Source organism: Chiloscyllium punctatum, chromosome 18 (genome assembly GCF_047496795.1).
Source record: "Chiloscyllium punctatum isolate Juve2018m chromosome 18, sChiPun1.3, whole genome shotgun sequence".
Lineage (NCBI taxonomy): Eukaryota > Metazoa > Chordata > Chondrichthyes > Orectolobiformes > Hemiscylliidae > Chiloscyllium > Chiloscyllium punctatum.
The window spans coordinates 88,759,567-88,777,016 of NC_092756.1; the positions used below are offsets into that span (position 1 = coordinate 88,759,567).

The 17,450-nt window shown below is 44.7% G+C and overlaps 2 protein-coding genes across 2 annotated transcripts; both read left to right on the plus strand.

Annotated features, from left to right (window-relative positions):
* The first annotated feature begins 1,278 nt into the window (after positions 1–1,278).
* Positions 1,279–6,667, plus strand: LOC140488955 (ferritin, middle subunit-like). The gene is made up of 4 exons (XM_072588182.1): positions 1,279–1,380; positions 4,879–5,025; positions 5,670–5,795; positions 6,454–6,667. Exons 1-4 carry the CDS (start codon positions 1,279–1,281, stop codon positions 6,607–6,609), a joined length of 531 nt encoding a protein of 176 aa, XP_072444283.1. The 3' UTR covers positions 6,610–6,667.
* A 3,873-nt stretch (positions 6,668–10,540) lies between these two features.
* LOC140488956 (ferritin, middle subunit-like) lies at positions 10,541–15,501 on the plus strand. The gene is made up of 4 exons (XM_072588183.1): positions 10,541–10,642; positions 13,698–13,844; positions 14,490–14,615; positions 15,267–15,501. Exons 1-4 carry the CDS (start codon positions 10,541–10,543, stop codon positions 15,420–15,422), a joined length of 531 nt encoding a protein of 176 aa, XP_072444284.1. The 3' UTR covers positions 15,423–15,501.
* Positions 15,502–17,450: the final 1,949 nt, after the last annotated feature.

The window sequence follows — 17,450 nt, forward strand, 5'->3', positions numbered from 1 at the left end:
CTGCTCAGTTCAACACAATCAACTTTAGGTTGAGACACCCTCATGTCCATATCACTGTGGGGATGGACCATGTTGAGCTGGGAGGCCAGTTTCTGAGCTGCACATTTTACAGAAAGCAATGTAAACAGAACCAGAATCTTCCCATTTGGAAACATCCTTGAGTTGAGGGACTGGTCCTTCTTGAAACAATTAATAACTAAACATGGAGAGAGAAAAATTGATCATACAGTATGTTTCTAACAACAATTTAGGAATGGAAGCCTGAGGCCTACTACATAGCTGACGCACTCAGCACATTTACCGTTTTGGTTTTAAACTGGGTTTCCTGAGACCTAAGGTCAAAAAGATCACAGCAGATTCAGAAAGGATCCACAAAGTACATTAGTTGCCTGCACTAGATGACCCAAAAGCACTTCATTTCTGTCACTGTCAATCAATAGGCAAATGTTTAAGGTCAACAAAATCTAGCCATTTTTCAATAGACTCACAACACTGTCATTCAAAAGCTAGGAAGACAAGTCCCTCAGAGTAACAAATTAATAAAATTCTGCAAATCTGTTTTCAGCATGTCTTAATACACAAGCACAAATACGATAGTAAAGTTTCAGAGTATGTTTTAATCTCATTTTCAGCGAGATATATTTACAGAATTTGCACTTGTGTAAGAGGTCAAAGGTCAATCACCAATTTCATCATCCACCAGTTGTGAATTCTAATTGGCTTAGAACATAGAACATAGAAGAATACAGCGTAGTACAGGCCCTTCGGCCCTCGATGTTGCGCCGATCAAAGCCCACCTAACCTACACTAACCCACTATCCTCCATATACCTATCCAATGCCCGCTTAAATACCCATAAAGAGGGAGAGTCCACCACTGCTACTGGCAGGGCATTCCATGAACTTACGACTCGCTGAGTGAAGAACCTACCCCTAACATCAGTCCTATATCTACCCCCTCTTAATTTAAAGCTATGCCCCCTTGTAATAGCTGACTCCATACGTGGAAAAAGGTTCTCACTGTCATAGCTGACTCCATACGTGGAATCCAATTCCCATTCTGCGCTGAATGGACATGGCAGCTGATCGATTGATTAACAAGAGTGATTGGCCATCACTGATGATGTCATTTCCTGCTTAATAAAATAAGGTCTGCACCTGGAATATAAATACAAGTCTGAGGGGTGTGGTGATTTAGGTTCAGTTGGTAGTAATTCTAAGTTTGTGGTTAGTCTGTGACTTGTCTTGGGTAGGCAAGTAGTACAATATTTGTCACAAAATGGCTTCCCAGATTTGTCAAAACTATCACCAGGATTGTGAAGCTGCTGTCAACAAGCAGGTTAACCTCGAGCTCACTGCCTCCTATCTCTATCAGTCTTTGGTGAGTGTTGTCTCTATTTATAATTGCTTCTATTATGTGAAGTGAACTCTTTATTTCTAATTAACTTGATACTCTTTTTGACTGGCTCTTGTAGCTCTTGCCTATTTCATAATTCAAGATAAATGTGGTGTTACAACAACAATGGGGTATGATACTGATGTGTAATAATGTATGCTCCTGTTTATGTTCAGTGATGTTTCTGGGGTGCAGTGTCCTTGGTTAGTGTACAGTTCCCTGATATGGTTGTCACAGGCAGTAACTGTCATTTCCCTAGAGTTTTCAAAACAGGATATTTTACAGGAATAGCTTAACCATTTTGTGGGTGGTATGATGGCACGGTGGTTAGCACTGCTGCCTCACAGTACCAGAGACCTGGGTTCAATTCCCACCTCTGACAATTGTCTGTTCTCTTCACATGATCTCTTCCATCTCCCACTCACTGTGTAGAAACAGGCCCATTGGTCTACCATATCTATGCTGACCAAACTACACTAATCCCACCTACCTGCACTTAGTCCTTCACCCACTATACCCTGGCATTCTCTCCACTTCTGTGTGGGTTTGCTCTGGTTTCTCCCACAGTCCAAAGACCTGCAGGTTAGGTAAATTGGCTGTGCTAAATTAACTGTCTTAGGTGAAGAGGTAAAGTGGGTCTGGGTGGGTTGCTCTTCAGAGGGTTGGTGTGGACATGTTGGGCTGAAGGGCCTGTTTCCACACTGTAAGTATGTGAATTTAGGTCCATCACATGGTGGAAATGGAGGTATCCATTGACTAGTTGCTGTTTTGCTATTTTAATGCACTCTGGTATGCTTGCACTTTCTGCTAATGCCAAATAAGCATCATACTTTTTTGATACTGTAAAACGGTGTTATGGCAGTGTTTATCAATGATACTTGGCTTACCTGAGCAGAGGTATTTAATGTCAGCCTGTTACTGGCCTCCACTTAAGTAGGCTCCAGTTGAGGCCTATTTAGCTTTCTGTATTATTCATTTGTGTGGGTGGTCAGGTAGCCACTGGTTGTCCATCCCTTCACCTGGAGGAAGAATTGACTTGCTGTAGTGTTTGGTGTACCCACAAGGTGGTTGGAGTGGTCTGAAATTTGACCCAATGACTGAAGAAACGGAGACCATCAAATCAGGATGGTCTGAGAATTAAAATGGCCCACTTTGTTCTAGTAATGATTTGCCCATGCCCTTCTGAAGTGTTAGAATGACCTATTTGGAAGGTGTTTAGTGAGTGCTGCAGGGTACCTGGTAGATAATGGACACTGAAGGGAGGTGGAGAATGCAGTACCAATGGAGTGGGCTGTTTTATCCTGGATGGTGTCTCACTCTTGAATGTTGCAGGTACACTCCTCCAGACATGTGGTGAATATTCATCACACTCTGGGCTCCTCTGTTCTCTCTCATGAGATGAGCAGGAAATCCCTAGAGCTCTGTTTGGAGGTAGGAACAGCTTTCATTGGTGAACCAGTTAGCTTTTAATAAGGATGGATCACTCCCTTCCAGTCTGACCTGAGTTGTGCCCCTTCATAATCCTCAACCAACTGTTGGGGCCCAGTCTGGATCTGTCAAAACCACTAAGGTTGCCCAGACCCTAACCTTTCCTCATCAGAAAGGCAGTTGTATAGTGTATACTCCAGGAGGTGATGCAGCTGGTCAAACCATTCTGCTTTATACAAACAACTATCTACATACTATGGTAGCACCAACAAAAGGAAACAGGAATTTAAGACAATCCAACTATTTGGAACCCAATGGACTCAATTGCAACATAACAAAGGAGCTGTTTCAATCCCCACAACAGCCCAAAAACACCCCCTTTAGCAAATGATAAATACAATCTCTGCTTCTTGCTGGCAGGTGTTTTCAGAGCATTCAAGTAAGCAACATCTGTTGCAGCATGGAACTTAGTTTCTGAGTAACAGCTTCTCTGCTACTAGCAGTTTCTGCCTCTTAAAACAAAGATTGGAGAATAATTGGCCACTCCTGTCTTTTTTGGAAGCTATTTCCAGACATAGCAGCACCTCTGCCTTTATGACCCTTCTTGAGGGGGGGCACCATCCAAGGATGAAACATCCTGCTTAAAGGAGTAGCATTAACACTTCACTTGTGAGCATGATGGTTCAATGTCTGAGTCAATTATGGGTGTAAATCTAATGGTTTGAACTGCACAAGTCCAACCAAGCATAGTGCTTTTCAGTTTACCTGCAGATGGTGTCACCAGCTTGATGTAATGGTTAATCTGAGTTGCATGAGGTTTTCCCTGTCTCAAACTCTTCCTTGATCAAGTTACACTTTTCTAATCACTCAGTTGCTTGCTCACAATTCCAAGGCTCCTTGCGCAGGCTTTCCTCAGCAAACCCCAGGTCCCCTTTCTCTCGTTCCATTCCACTCATTCCCTTCCATACTCTGATATGAACACATTTGTACTGATCCAATCTATGGTACAGACAATCCCAATGATCTACAAGTTGCACAAAACTCTCTCCTGATTTAAATTAGTGCCCGCAGTGTCCAACATCCACTTTAGCCCCAAAGGAATAATGTAGTTCCTTGCAGCAGCCTCATGGTTACTTTCTCATTGAATGGCAGGACAGGCTTGAGGGGCTGAATGGCCTACAGTCCCGGTGTTCTGATATCAGTTTTGTCTAGTTCAGTCAGAAAAATGTCCTGGTGACTGGGTATTCCCCTCTGGTTAATGGTGACTGGAGTAGACTGCACTTAGTACTCCAGTGGCTTTCCTTGTCACCCAACTGAACCCTCACCTTGTTAAGGTTACAACTTCAGTTGGTTTCATGCAGAATATTTGAAATCTACCATCCCAGACCTGGTCTGCACAGAAACAGACCCTCTAAGCCACTCTTCCATGCCAGCTAGATATCCCACATTAATCTAGTTCCATTTGCCACATATCACTCTAAATACCTCCCATTCATCTACCCATCCAGATACCTTTGAAATGTGGAAATTGTACCAGCCTCCTACTTCCTTTTGGCAGCTCATTCCATACACCACCTTCTGAAAAAAGCTGCTGCTTGGATCCATTTATGTCCATCCCTCATGTTAACCCTGTGCTGTCTAGCTTTGGGACCCCACCCCACCCCACCCCACCCCACCCCACCCCACCCACATCCTGCACGCTAGTTTCCTTTTATTGAAGAGTTTCAGTCAATGTCTAATATCTTCCAATTCTAATGGTGTTAATGAGCAGAAACATGAATTTAGTGTTTCTCTCCTCTGATGCTGTACCAGACCTGCTGAGGAACTCACCAGCTGTTTAATCCAAATTAAAACATGGATGTTGCATGTCCTCAGGAGGAAGCTGGGGTGAAGAGCTGCTGGCTCACTGGACAACACTGGGATATTAAAATGGCTGAGAATGCAGAGGATTAATAACCGCTTGAATAGGCAGCCTGTGGGCTAAATTAGTCTCTACTTCTCCCAACTAGAATTGGGCCCAGTGATGTGTTAATGGGATGGGAATTCTTCTTTCAGATGTCGTACTTTGACCGGGATGATGTTGCCCTGCACCATTTCTCCCAGTTCTTCAAAGCTCAGTCCCAGGAGAAGCAGGAACATGCAGAGAAGCTGCTGAAATTCCAGAATCAGCGTGGAGGCAGAGTCCTCCTCCAGGATGTGAAGGTGGGAATGTTGGGGAGGGGAATGGCTGCTCTCATGATGTGGCTTCAATCTGTTGGTAACAGGGTTTGTTCACCCTGAAGGGGGAAGTGAAGAGTAGCTTGTCTTCCCATATGATCTCTTCCATCTCCCTGTCACTGCATAGAAACAGGCCCTTTCAGCTACCATATCTAGCTGACCAAACTACACTAATCCCACCTACCTGCACTTAGTCCTTCACACACTGTACCCTGGCATTTGCAGGATTTCTCCAGATGTTACTGCAATGTCACTGGACTCGCTGCCTCCCCCCACAATCCTCAGGTGGTGCATTCCATATTTCTCAAGCTTCCTGAGATCCCACTAAATCCCTTCCTCCTCAAATCATCTTCTGGACTCTAGGATGGTACTGGCACTGCAGTATCTCAGTGCCAGCAACCCAGGTCCAATTCCAGCCTCTGGGAACTGATCAAAGATGTGCCGGTCAGTTTGGTCATGCTAGGCATTCCAGTTTCCAGGGATACACAGGCTACATTCATCCCGAAACAGGATTACAGGGTTAGGTTTGTCAGTGTGGGACCCTCTGGAGGGTTGATGTGGACAAATGACTGACTTCACCTCACTGTAGGGATTCTGATCCTTAACTGTCCTTTGTTTCCATGTTTCAGAAGCCAGAGAGGGATGAGTGGGGTAACGGTCTGCAGGCAATGCAGGTTGCCCTGGATCTGGAGAAGAATGTGAACCAGAGTTTGCTGGATCTACACCAACTCGCCACTGCCCAGACTGACCCTCATGTAAGCTTCACCACCTCCTCATTCTCCTCACTGCCAGACCCTCAGGGCAACACCTCACTGGTTGGTCTCTGTGAGTTTGAAATTCAATAATGCAACATGTGCAAAGATGTGACTTGGTGATGCCAGTGTCAGACTGGGGTGTACAAAGGTAAAACTAACACCACCAGGTTATAGTCCAACAGGCTTATTCAGAAGCTCTGGCTTCCAAGCTAATACTCTTTGACCACGTGAAGAAGCAGCACTCTGAAAGCCAGTGCTTCTGAATAAACCTGTTGGACAAAACCTGGTGTTGTGATTTTTAACTTTATCCAGATATAACATTGTAACCACCAGTGTGGATCTGGAATGATCAATCTTACAACTCTTCAGCAAGAAGGTCAAGGAGGAACTTGGATTGTAATCTGGTGGGAGTGCTGAAGAGACATCAGCCACTGAATCCTCATTCAGGTCCGTTAGTGGAATGATCACCATCCACCACAATACAACTTGGCTCCACCTAAATGGCAAGATGTGCCAGCTGAGAGGGTTGTATATTCATCAGTACAAAATCTCTAGTCTGGATTTGAGTTGTCTTGAGCTATTACTGTCCAGTCTATTTTGCAGTGGGAATTCTCCAAACCGTCTTGGATTGTGCTCATGTAATATTCCTGTGTTCCAGCTGTGTGACTTCCTGGAGACTCACTATTTGGATGAGGAGGTTGAGATCATCAAGCGACTTGGGGACTACATCACCAACCTGAAGCGTCTGGGAGCCCCTGAGAATGGGCTGGGAGAGTACCTGTTTGACAGGCTCTCACTGGAGGACAGCAGTTAGTGGGGCATGGGGTACTGTCTGCTTTTGTCTGAATGCATTACTGACTTCACTTGGACAATCTGGCTCCTCCATAGGGAGAAGGAATATGTTGGCAAGAATGTAATGGCTGTACTACTTGAATAGAAATGAATAAAATGTTCTATTGATCTTGCATTTAGTCCTTCATTCAGACCACTGATCCTTCTCTCAAACTTGTGTGCTATCTCTTGGGGGGGGGTGGGGTGGCTTGATCCTGCAATTTAGCTCACATCACTGGACTAAAACACCTCACCAAATGTCTCCTCTACACTCTTCCAACTCAGCGGACACTCCACACCCCGCTGCACAGGAATAACTAGATGGGGTTGTTGTTACTAAAATTCAAGCTATCCTGCCCTACATGTGAGGTTGGGTGTTTTACACTCTGGAGTAGAAAACATTTTTAATGATTCTTTTGTCCAACAATTATTTTTTTTTGCCTAAAGCTGTAGGCATTAATCCAAATCGTGGGCAGGGAAGTTCCATACCTCATCAAAATATCAGCTCCAGATGTCCATTTCCTGAGACACCCTACATCTTTGATTCCAAGTTCATTTCCAGATTTGTCCATCAGGTGTTCACCTCAGCATCAATACCTTCCTTCACTTTGAAAGGACTCTGCAATTTAGAATCAAAAACAGCATCATCTGGGTGACCAGATCTGCTCACCTCTCATAAGCTTTTGGGTGAGATCCATCAGGTTCTGGTTTCTACCCAGATGGTGGAATGGTATGATCCCAATTTGTCTGGTTTTAGCTTCCCCCTGGAACTCTAACATGACCAGGATATTCTAAATGCTCCTGTTTTCTTTTTCCTGAGTATGGCTTAGGAGTCCATTGGTGTTCAGACCAGTACAGGGGCCTGTGATCGTCACCTATTCCCTTGTTACAGCCCTGAGCAGTGGGGTACAAAGAGTGGCTCATTGCTCTAGAGTCTGAATAAAACGTGCAGTACCTTGATTAAATACCCATTCTAGCACAACTAGGAGTCAACCCACAGGAGGGGATGTTTTTTTTCCCCCACAGTAGCAATGTTATCCCACTGTATCTTCGCTCACTTTCCTGTACATCCCTATCTGAAGACTCACTCCTAACACCACTCCTGCACTTTCAATAAACCTCAAGCCTGCCCACCCAGAGCTGGGATAATTCCCTGCAGAAACACATTCCTGGGAGTCAGCTGAAGAAATTCTCCTGAGCTGCATTGAATTAATACACATGCTCCCATCGTCACCTACAGCTGAAATGAGCAGGCTGACTGTGATCTGGGAATAACACAACAATGCTTGAGGTTAGATGCTTCCACCTGGTTTACTCTTGCTGCTGAAGTCAGCAGTTTGCAGTCCAAGCTGATCCTTGCTTCCTCCCAGCTTCCCATGTGCTGAAGGATTCTCCTGATGCAGTTTGATTTGACCCAGTGATGTTGAAGGAGCAGTGATTTCTCTCCAAGTTGGGGAGTGCTGTCATTCTGAAAGGAAAACCTGGAGATGCTGACTCTCCTGTACAGCTGCTCCTTCATCTTTGGGGTTTCAGGGATCGTGGGTTAGGGAGGGGGCTCTCCTGGTGATTGTTTGAGTGAATTTTGTAATGAGCATACACTGCAGCCTTCAGGGACGGTTTAGGTCCTTAACATATTTATCCCACAACGTAAAACCTTTTACTGCAAATAATCAAGTCATGCTGACATACTCTCTACAGTGCAGGCTGAGGCCATTCAGCCCATCGATTCTGCACCAATTATCTAAACAGCATCCTGTTCAGATCCATCCAATTCTCTTAACCCTGCATTTCCCATGGCCAATTCACCGATCCTGCACATCTTTGGACTGTGGTTGGAAACTGGAGCACTCATATGAAACCCACACAGACCCAGGGAGAGCATGCACACTCTATACACACACACACTGGAATCAAACCCAGGTCCCTGGCGCTGTGAGGCAGCAGTGCTACCAACTGAGCCACCACACCATCCTAAAGAAACATCTTGTTGCACACCATTGAAGTCATAGAGTCATACATCACAGAATCAGACCCTTCGGCCCAACCTGTCCAGGCCGACCAGATTTCCAAAACTGTACCAGTTGCCCTTGCCTGCATTTGGCCCATGTCTCTCTCAAACCTTCCCATTCATGTATCCATCCAAATGTGTTTTAAATGTTATAATTGTACCCGCCTCCACCACTTCCTCTGGCAGCTCGTTCCACGTACACAGCACACTCTCTCTGAAAAGGTTGACCCTCATGCCCCTATTTTCATCTTTCCCCTCCCACTTTAAGCCTCTGCCCCTCTCGTGTAGTACTCCCACTCCCCCATCATAGGGTGGTTTTTATTGGTCAATCTTCAGTGTGCCAATCAGAAGGCTACGTTTCGTACCCAGCCACAGTTACCCTTCAGGTGGTGGTGATGAGCTGGTTATTACAGCCCACCTGGTGTGGGAGAGACCAGAATGATGATGATGATGATGATGATGATGATGCTGCTGCTGCTGAGGGGGGGGGGCTTCCGGGACTTGGATTCAGAAACAGTGATATTGCTCCAACTCAGGATGGCGAGAGATTTCCCTGGGGCTTCGTCAGTTTTGGGGCTGGATTCAGACAGAAAATTGGAAAGTATTCCACCACTTTTCATAACTTTGGTCTTGTAGATGGTGGAGAGGCTTTGGAAATTCACGAGTTGAGAAATTCGCAACAGAATTCCCAGCCTCTGACTTGCTCTCATCGTCATGAATATTTATCAGGGTTGACTCTGACCATGGTTCCATGTATAATACTCAAACTTGTAACTCAATCTGACAAGTAATGGCTCGACTGTAACATGGTATTTGAGAAAGTTATTGGGTCAAAGTAATTTGCTTCCACCAATCCATCCATCAAGGCTGTGATCATACCCTAACATTGAGTGGGCACATTCAATCCCTAAACTCTCACAGCACAACCAGTCCACTGGAGGCTGCTCAGTTCAACACATTCAACTTTATGTTGAGATATTCTCATGTCCATAAAGATGTGCGTATGGACCACATCGAGTTGGGAGGTCAGTTTCTGAGCTGTACGTTCGACAGATTACAATGTAAACAGGATCAGAATCAGAATCAGAATCTCTCCACTTGGAAACATCCTTGAGTTGAGGGCTAGTTTATCTTGAAACAATTAAAAACTGAACATGGAGACAGAAAAGTTGATCGTGCAATATATTTCCAGCAGCAGTTTAGACATGAAGCCCTGAGGCCTACTACATGGCTGAGGCACTCAGCACATTTAATGTTTTGGTTTGTTAACTGGGCTTCCTGAGACCTAAGATCCAAAAGATCACAGCAGATTCAGAAAGGATCCACAAAGTACATCAGTTGCCTGCACTAGATGACCCAAAAGCACTTCATTTCTGTCACTGTCAATCAATAGGCAAATGTTTAAGGTCAACAAAATCTAGCCATTTTTCAATGGACTCCCAACACTGTCATTCAAAAGCTAGGAAGACAAATCGTTCAGAGTAACAAACTAACAAAGTTCTGCAAATCTGTTTTCAGCATGTCTTAATACACAAGCTCAAATACAATAGTGATGTTTCAGAGTATGTTTTAATCTCATTTTCAGGTAGATATATTTACAGAATTTGCACTTGTGTAAGAGGTCAATCGCCAATTTCATCATCGACCAGTTGTCAATTCTAATTGGCTTCTGGATCCAATTCCCATTCTGCGCTGAATGGACATGGCAGCTGATCGATTGATTGACAAGAGTGATTGGCCATCACTGATGATGTCATTTCCTGCTTAATAAAATGAGGTCTGCTCCTGGAATGTAAATAGAAGTCCAAAGGGTGTGGTGATTTAGGTAGAGTTGGTGGTAATTCTAAGTTTGTGATTAGCTTGTGACTTGTCTTGGGTAGGCCAGTAGTACAATATTTGTCACAAAATGGCTTCCCAGATTTGTCAAAACTATCACCAGGATTGTGAAGCTGCTGTCAACAAGCAGATTAACCTGGAGCTCACTGCCTCCTATCTCTATCAGTCTTTGGTGAGTGTTGTATCTATTTATAATTGCTTCTATTATGTGAAGTAAAGTTTTCCTTTTTCCTTTATCAGATTAACTTGATGCTCCTGGAGATTGACTTTAGTAGCTCTTACCTGTTTCACAATTCAAGATAACTGTGGTGTTACAGCAACAATGCAGTATGATACTGATGTGCAATAATGTATGCAAGGTGAAGTGTTCTTGGTTAGTGTACAACTCCCTGATATGGCTGTCACATGCAGTAACTGTTGTTTCCCTAGGATTGTCAAAACAGGATATTTTACAGGAATAGCTTAAAAACCATTTAGGTCAACCATATGGAGGTATCCATTGACCAGCTGCCTTTCTGCTGCTTTAATGTATTCTGGTATGTTTGGTTTATTTTCTGCTAATGCTAAATAAGCATCATACTAGATTTGATACTGTAAAAGGGAGTTATGGCAGTGTTTATCAATGATACTTGGCTTATCTGAGCAGAGGTATTTAATGTCAGCCTGTGAATGGCCTCCACTTAAATAGGCTCCAGTTGAGGCCTATTTACCTTTCTGTATTATCCATTTGTGTGGATGGTCAGGCTGCCACTGGTTGTCCATCCCTTCACCTGGAGGAAGAGTCAATTTGCTGTAGTGTTGGTGTACCCACAAGGTGGCTGGAGTAGTCTAAAATTTGACTGACTGAAGAAATGGAGACCATCAAATCAGGATGGTATGGGAATTAAAAAGGCCCATTTTTTTCCCAGTAATGATTTGTCCACTCCCTTCTGAAGTGTTAGAATGACCTATTTGGAAGGTGTTTAGTGAGTGCTGCAGGGTACCTGGTAGATAATGGACACTGAAGGGAGGTGGAGAATACGGTACCAGTGGAGTGGGCTGTTTTATCCTGGATGGTGTCTCACTCTTGAATGTTGCAGGTAAACACATCCAGACATGTGGTGAATATTCATCACACTCTGGGCTCCTCTGTTCTCTCTCATGAGATGAGAATGAAGTCCCTAGAGCTCTGATGGAGGTGGGAACAGCTTTCATTGGTGAACCAGTTAGCTTTTAATAAGGATGGATCACTCCCTTCCAGTCTGACCTGAGTTGTGCCCCTTCATAATCCTCAACCAACTGTTGGGGCCCAATCTGGATCTATCAAAACCACTAAAGTTGCCCAGACCCTAACCTTTCCTTATCAGAAAGGCAGTTGTATAGTATACTCCAGGAGGTGATGCAGCTGGTCAAACCATTCTGCTTTCTACAAACAACTATCTACATACTATAGTAGAAGCACCGACAAAAGGAAACAGGAGTTTAAGACAATCCAACAACTTGGAACCTAATGGACTCAATTGCAACATAACAAAGGAACTGTTCCCATACCCACAACAGGCCAAAAACACCCCCTTTAGGAAATGGTAACTACAAACTCTGCTTCTTGCTGGCAGGAGAGTTTTCAGAGCATTCAAGTAAGAAACATCTGTTTGAAGCATGGAACCTAGTATCAGAGTAACAGCATCGCCGCTACTAGCGGTTTCTGCCTGTTAAAACAGAACCAAGATTGGAGAATAACTGAACTGGCCACTCCCCTGTCATTTTTTCCTCTGAAGAAGCTATTTCCAAACATAGCAGCACCTCTTCCTTTTATGACCTGTCTTGAAGGGGGCACAAACCAAGGATGAAACATCCTGCTTAAAGGAGTAGCATTAACATAACATTCACTTGTGAGCATGATGGTTCAATGTCTGAGTCAAATATGGGTGTAAATCTAATGGTTTGAACTGCTCAAGTCCAACCAAGCATAGTGCTTTTCAGTTTAACTGTGGATGGTGTCACCAGCTTGATGTAATGGTTCATCTGAGGTGCATGAGGTTTTCCCTGTCTCAAACTCTTCCTTGATCAAGTTACACTTTTCTAATGACTCAGTTGCTTGCTCACAATTCAAAGGCTCCTTGCACAGGCTTTCCTCAGCAAATCCCAGGTCCCCTTTCTGTCATTCCCTTCCATACTCTGATATGAACCCATTTGTACTGATCCAATCTATGGTACAGACAATCCCAATGATCTACAACTTGGACAAAACCCTCTCTTGATTTAAATTAGTGCCAGCAGTGTCCAACATCCACTTTAGCCCCAAAGGAACAATGTAGTTCCTTGCAGCAGCCTCATGGTTACTTTCTCATTGAATGGCAGGACAGGCTTGAGGGGCTGAATGGCCTACAGTCCCTGTGTTCTGATGTTCTGTATCTCTAGTCCATTCAGAAAAATGTCCTGGTGACTGGGTATTCCCCTCTGGTTAATGGTGACTGGAGTAGACTGCACTTCGTACTCCAGTGGCTTTCCTTGTCACACAACTGAACCCTCACCTTGTTAAAGGTTACAACTACAGTTGGTTTCATGCAGTATACTTGATATACCATCCTAGACCTGGTCTGCACAGAAACAGACCCACTAAGCCACTCTTCCATGCCAGCCAGATATCCCACATTAATCTAGTCCCATTTGGCACATATCACTCTAAATACCTCCCATTCATATACCCATCCAGATACCTTTGAAATGTGGTAATTGTACCAGCCTCCTACTTCCTTTGGCAGCTCATTCCATACACCACCTTCTAGAAAAAGCTGCTGCTTGGATCCACTTATGTCCATCCCTCATGTTAACCCTGTGCTGTCTAGCTTTGGACCCCCACCCCACCACAAATACATCCTGCACTCTCGTTTCCTTTTATTGAAGAGTTTCAGTCAATGTCTAATATCTTCCAATTCTAATGGTGTTAATGAGCAGAAACATGAATTTCGTGTTTCTCTCCTCTGATGCTGTACCAGACCTGCTGAGGAACTCACCAGCTGTTTAATCCAAATTAAAACATGGATGTTGCATGTCCTCAGGAGGAAGCTGGGGTGAAGAGCTGCTGGCTCACTGGACAACACTGGGATATTAAAATGGCTGAGAATGCAGAGGATTAATAACTGCTTGAATAGGCAGGCAGTCTGAGGGCTAAATTAGTCTCTACTTCTCCCAACTAGAATTGGGCCCAGTGATGTGCTAATGGGATGGAAATGGTTCTCTTTCAGATGTCGTACTTTGACCGGGATGATGTTGCCCTGCACCATTTCTCCCAGTTCTTCAAAGCTCAGTCCCAGGAGAAGCAGGAACATGCAGAGAAGCTGCTGAAATTCCAGAATCAGCGTGGAGGCAGAGTCCTCCTCCAGGATGTGAAGGTGGGAATGTTGGGGGTGGGGGAAAATGACTCATCTCGTGATGTGGCTTCAATCTGTTAGTAACAGGTTTTGCTCACCCTGATGGGGGAAGTGAAGAGTAGCTTGTCTTCCCATATGATCTCTTTCATCTCCCTGTCACTGCATAGAAACAGGCCCTTTCAGCTACCATACCTAGCTGACCAAACTACACTAATCCCACCTACCTGCACTTAGTCCTTCACACACTATACCCTGGCATTTGCAGGATTTGTCCAGATGTTACTGCAATGTCACTGGACTAGCTGTCTCCCCCCACAATCCTCAGGTGGTGTATTCCATATTTATGAAGTTTCCTGAGATCCCACTAAATCCCTTCCTCCAATTATCTTCTGGACTCTAGGATGGTCCTGGCACTGCAGTATCTCAGTGCCAGCAACCCAGGTCCAATTCCAGCCTCTGGGAACTGATCAAAGATGTGCCAGTCAGTTTGGTCATGCTCAGCATTCCAGTTTCCAGGAATACACAGGCTACATTTGTCCCTAAACAGCATTACAGGGTTGGGTAGGTCAGTGTGGGACCCTCTGGAGGGTTGATGTGGACAAATGACTGACTTCACCTCACTGTAGGGATTCTGATCCTTAACTGTCCTTTGTTTCCATGTTTCAGAAGCCAGAGAGGGATGAGTGGGGTAACGGTCTGCAGGCAATGCAGGTTGCCCTGGATCTGGAGAAGAATGTGAACCAGAGTTTGCTGGATCTACACCAACTCGCCACTGCCCAGACTGACCCTCATGTAAGCTTCACCTTCTCATTCTCATCACTGCCAGACCCTCAGGGCAACACCTCACTGGTTGGTCTCTGGGTTTGAAATTCAATAATGCAACACGTGCCAAGATGTGATTTGGTGATGCCAGTGTCAGACTGGGGTGTACAAAGTTAAAACTAACACCACCAGGTTATAGTCCAACAGGCTTATTCAGAAGCTTGAGCTTCCAAACTAATATTCTTCGACCACCTAAAGAAGCAGCACTCTGAAAGCCAGTGCTTCTGAATAAACCTGTTGGACAAAACCTGATGTTGTGATTTTTAACTTTGTCCAGATATCACGTTGTAACCACCAGTGTGGATCTGGAATGATCAATCTTACAACTCTTCAGCAAGGAGGTCAAGGAGGAACTTGGATTGTAATCTGGGAGTGCTGAAGTGAGATTGGTCACTGAATCCTCATTCAGGACCATTGCAGTGGAATGATCACCATCCACCACAATACAACTCAGCTCCACTTAACTGGCAAGATGTGGCAGCTGAGAGGCTAATATATTCAGCAGTACAAAATCTCTAGTTTGGATTTGAGTTGTCTAGAGCTATTACTGCCAAGTATGTTTTGCAGCAGAATTCTCCAACCTGTCTTGGATTGTGCTCATGTAATATTCCTGTGTTCCAGCTGTGTGACTTCCTGGAGACTCACTATTTGGATGAGGAGGTTGAGATCATCAAGCGACTTGGGGACTACATCACCAACCTGAAGCGTCTGGGAGCCCCTGAGAATGGGCTGGGAGAGTACCTGTTTGACAGGCTCTCACTGGAGGACAGCAGTTAGTGGGGCATGGGGTACTGTCTGCTTTTGTCTGAATGCATTACTGACTTCACTTGGACAATCTGGCTCCTCCCTAGGGAGAAGGAATATGTTGGCAAGAATGTAATGGCTGTACCACCTGAATGGAAATGGATAAAATGTTCTGCTGACTTTTGCTTTTTGTCCATCATTTGGACCACTGATCTTTTTTATTTTGCTATGTGAGGTGCTTGATGTCAGTAATCATCCTGCAATTTGGCTCATCACTTGTCTAAATGTCTCCTCTTCACTCTTCCACCTCAGCTGACACTCCACACCCCAGTGGACAGGAATAACTAGATGGGGTTGTTGTAACTAAAATTCAAGCTATTGTGCCCCCATGTGAGGTTGGTATCTTACAATGTGGAGTATAAGACCTTGTTTGTTTTTTAAATGATTCTTTTCTTTTGTCCAAGAATTATACTTTTTCTTTGGACTAATGCCCATCAAGTGTTAACCTCAGCATCAATGCCTTCCTTCAGTTTTGAAAGGACTCTGCAATTTGGAATCAAAAACTGCATGATTTGGGTGACCAGAACTGTTCACTTCTCATAGGCTTTGGGGTGAGATCCATCAGGTTCTGGTTTCTACCCAGTTGGTGGAATGGCATGATTTCAATTTGTCTGGTTATAGAGTTCCAGGGGGAGCAAACATGACCAGGATATTCTAAATGCTACTGTTTTTTTTCCTGAGTATACCTTAGGAGCCCATTGGTGTTCAGACCAGTACAGGGGCCTGTAAACTTCACCCCTTCCCTTGTTACAGCCCTTAGCAGTGGGGTACAAAGAGTGGCTCATTGCTCTGTCGTCTGAATCAACCATGCAGTACCTGATGGTCACCTTGATTAAATACCCATTCTAGCACAATGAGGAGTCAACCCACACCAGGGGAAATTCTTTCCCACCGTAGCAATGTTATCCCACTGTATCTTCCCTCACTTTCCTGTACCTCCCTATCTGAAGACTCACTCCCAACACCACTCCTGCACTTTCAATAAACCTCAAGCCTGCCCACCCAGAGCTGGGATAATTCCCTGCAGAAACACATTCCTGGGAGTCAGCTGAAGAAATTCTCCTGAGCTGCATTGAATTAATACACATGCTCCCATCGTCACCTCCAGCTGAAATGAGCAGGCTGACTGTGATCTGGGAATAACACAGCAATGCTCAGGTTTAGATGCTTCCATCTGGTTTACTCTTGCTGCTAAAGTCAGCAGTTTGCAGTCCACGCTGATCCTTGCTTCCTCCCAGCTTCCCATGTGCTGAAGGATTCTCCTGATGCAGTTTGATTTGACCCAGTGATGTTGAAGGAGCAGTGATTTCTCTCCAAGTTGGGGAGTGCTGTCATTCTGAAAGGAAAACCTGGAGATGCTGACTCTCCTGTACAGCTGCTCCTTCATCTTTGGGGTTTCAGGGATCGGGGGTTAGGGAGGGGGCTCTCCTGGTGATTGTTTGAGTGAATTTTGTAATGAGCATACACTGCAGCCTTCAGGGAGGGTTTAGGTCCTTAACATATTTATTCCACAACGTAAAACCTTTTATTGTAAACAATCAAGTCATGCCGACATACTCTCTACACTGCAGGCTGAGGCCATTCAGCCCATTGAGTCTGCACCAATTATCTGAACAGCATCCTGTTCACACCCAACCAATCCTCTTAACCCTGCATTTCCCATGGCCAATTCACTGATCCTGCACATCTTTGGACTGTGGGAGGAAACTGGAGCACTCATCGGAAACCCACACAGGGAGAGCATGCACACTCTATAGACACACACAATCATTTGAGGCTGAAATCAAACCCAGGTCCCTGGCGCTGTGAGGCAGCAGTGCTAACCACTGAGCCACCGCACCATCCTAAAGAAACATGCTGTCGCACACCAGTAAAGTCATACATCACAGAAGCAAACCCTTCAGTCCAACCTGTCCATGCTGACCAGATTTCCAAAACTGTACCAGTTGCCCTTGCCTGCATTTGGCCCACGTCACTCTAAAAGCTTCCTATTCATGTATC

Bases quoted from the DNA above. Each gene is read 5' to 3' on its own strand.
- LOC140488955 (XM_072588182.1), top strand. From the start codon at position 1,279: ATGGCTTCCCAGATTTGTCAAAACTATCACCAGGATTGTGAAGCTGCT. The intron at 1,381-4,878 runs GTGAGTGTTGTC...TTCTTCTTTCAG, and splicing joins CCTATCTCTATCAGTCTTTG to ATGTCGTACTTTGACCGGGA. The intron at 5,796-6,453 runs GTAAGCTTCACC...CCTGTGTTCCAG, and splicing joins CTGCCCAGACTGACCCTCAT to CTGTGTGACTTCCTGGAGAC.
- LOC140488956 (XM_072588183.1), top strand. From the start codon at position 10,541: ATGGCTTCCCAGATTTGTCAAAACTATCACCAGGATTGTGAAGCTGCT. The intron at 10,643-13,697 runs GTGAGTGTTGTA...GTTCTCTTTCAG, and splicing joins CCTATCTCTATCAGTCTTTG to ATGTCGTACTTTGACCGGGA. The intron at 14,616-15,266 runs GTAAGCTTCACC...CCTGTGTTCCAG, and splicing joins CTGCCCAGACTGACCCTCAT to CTGTGTGACTTCCTGGAGAC.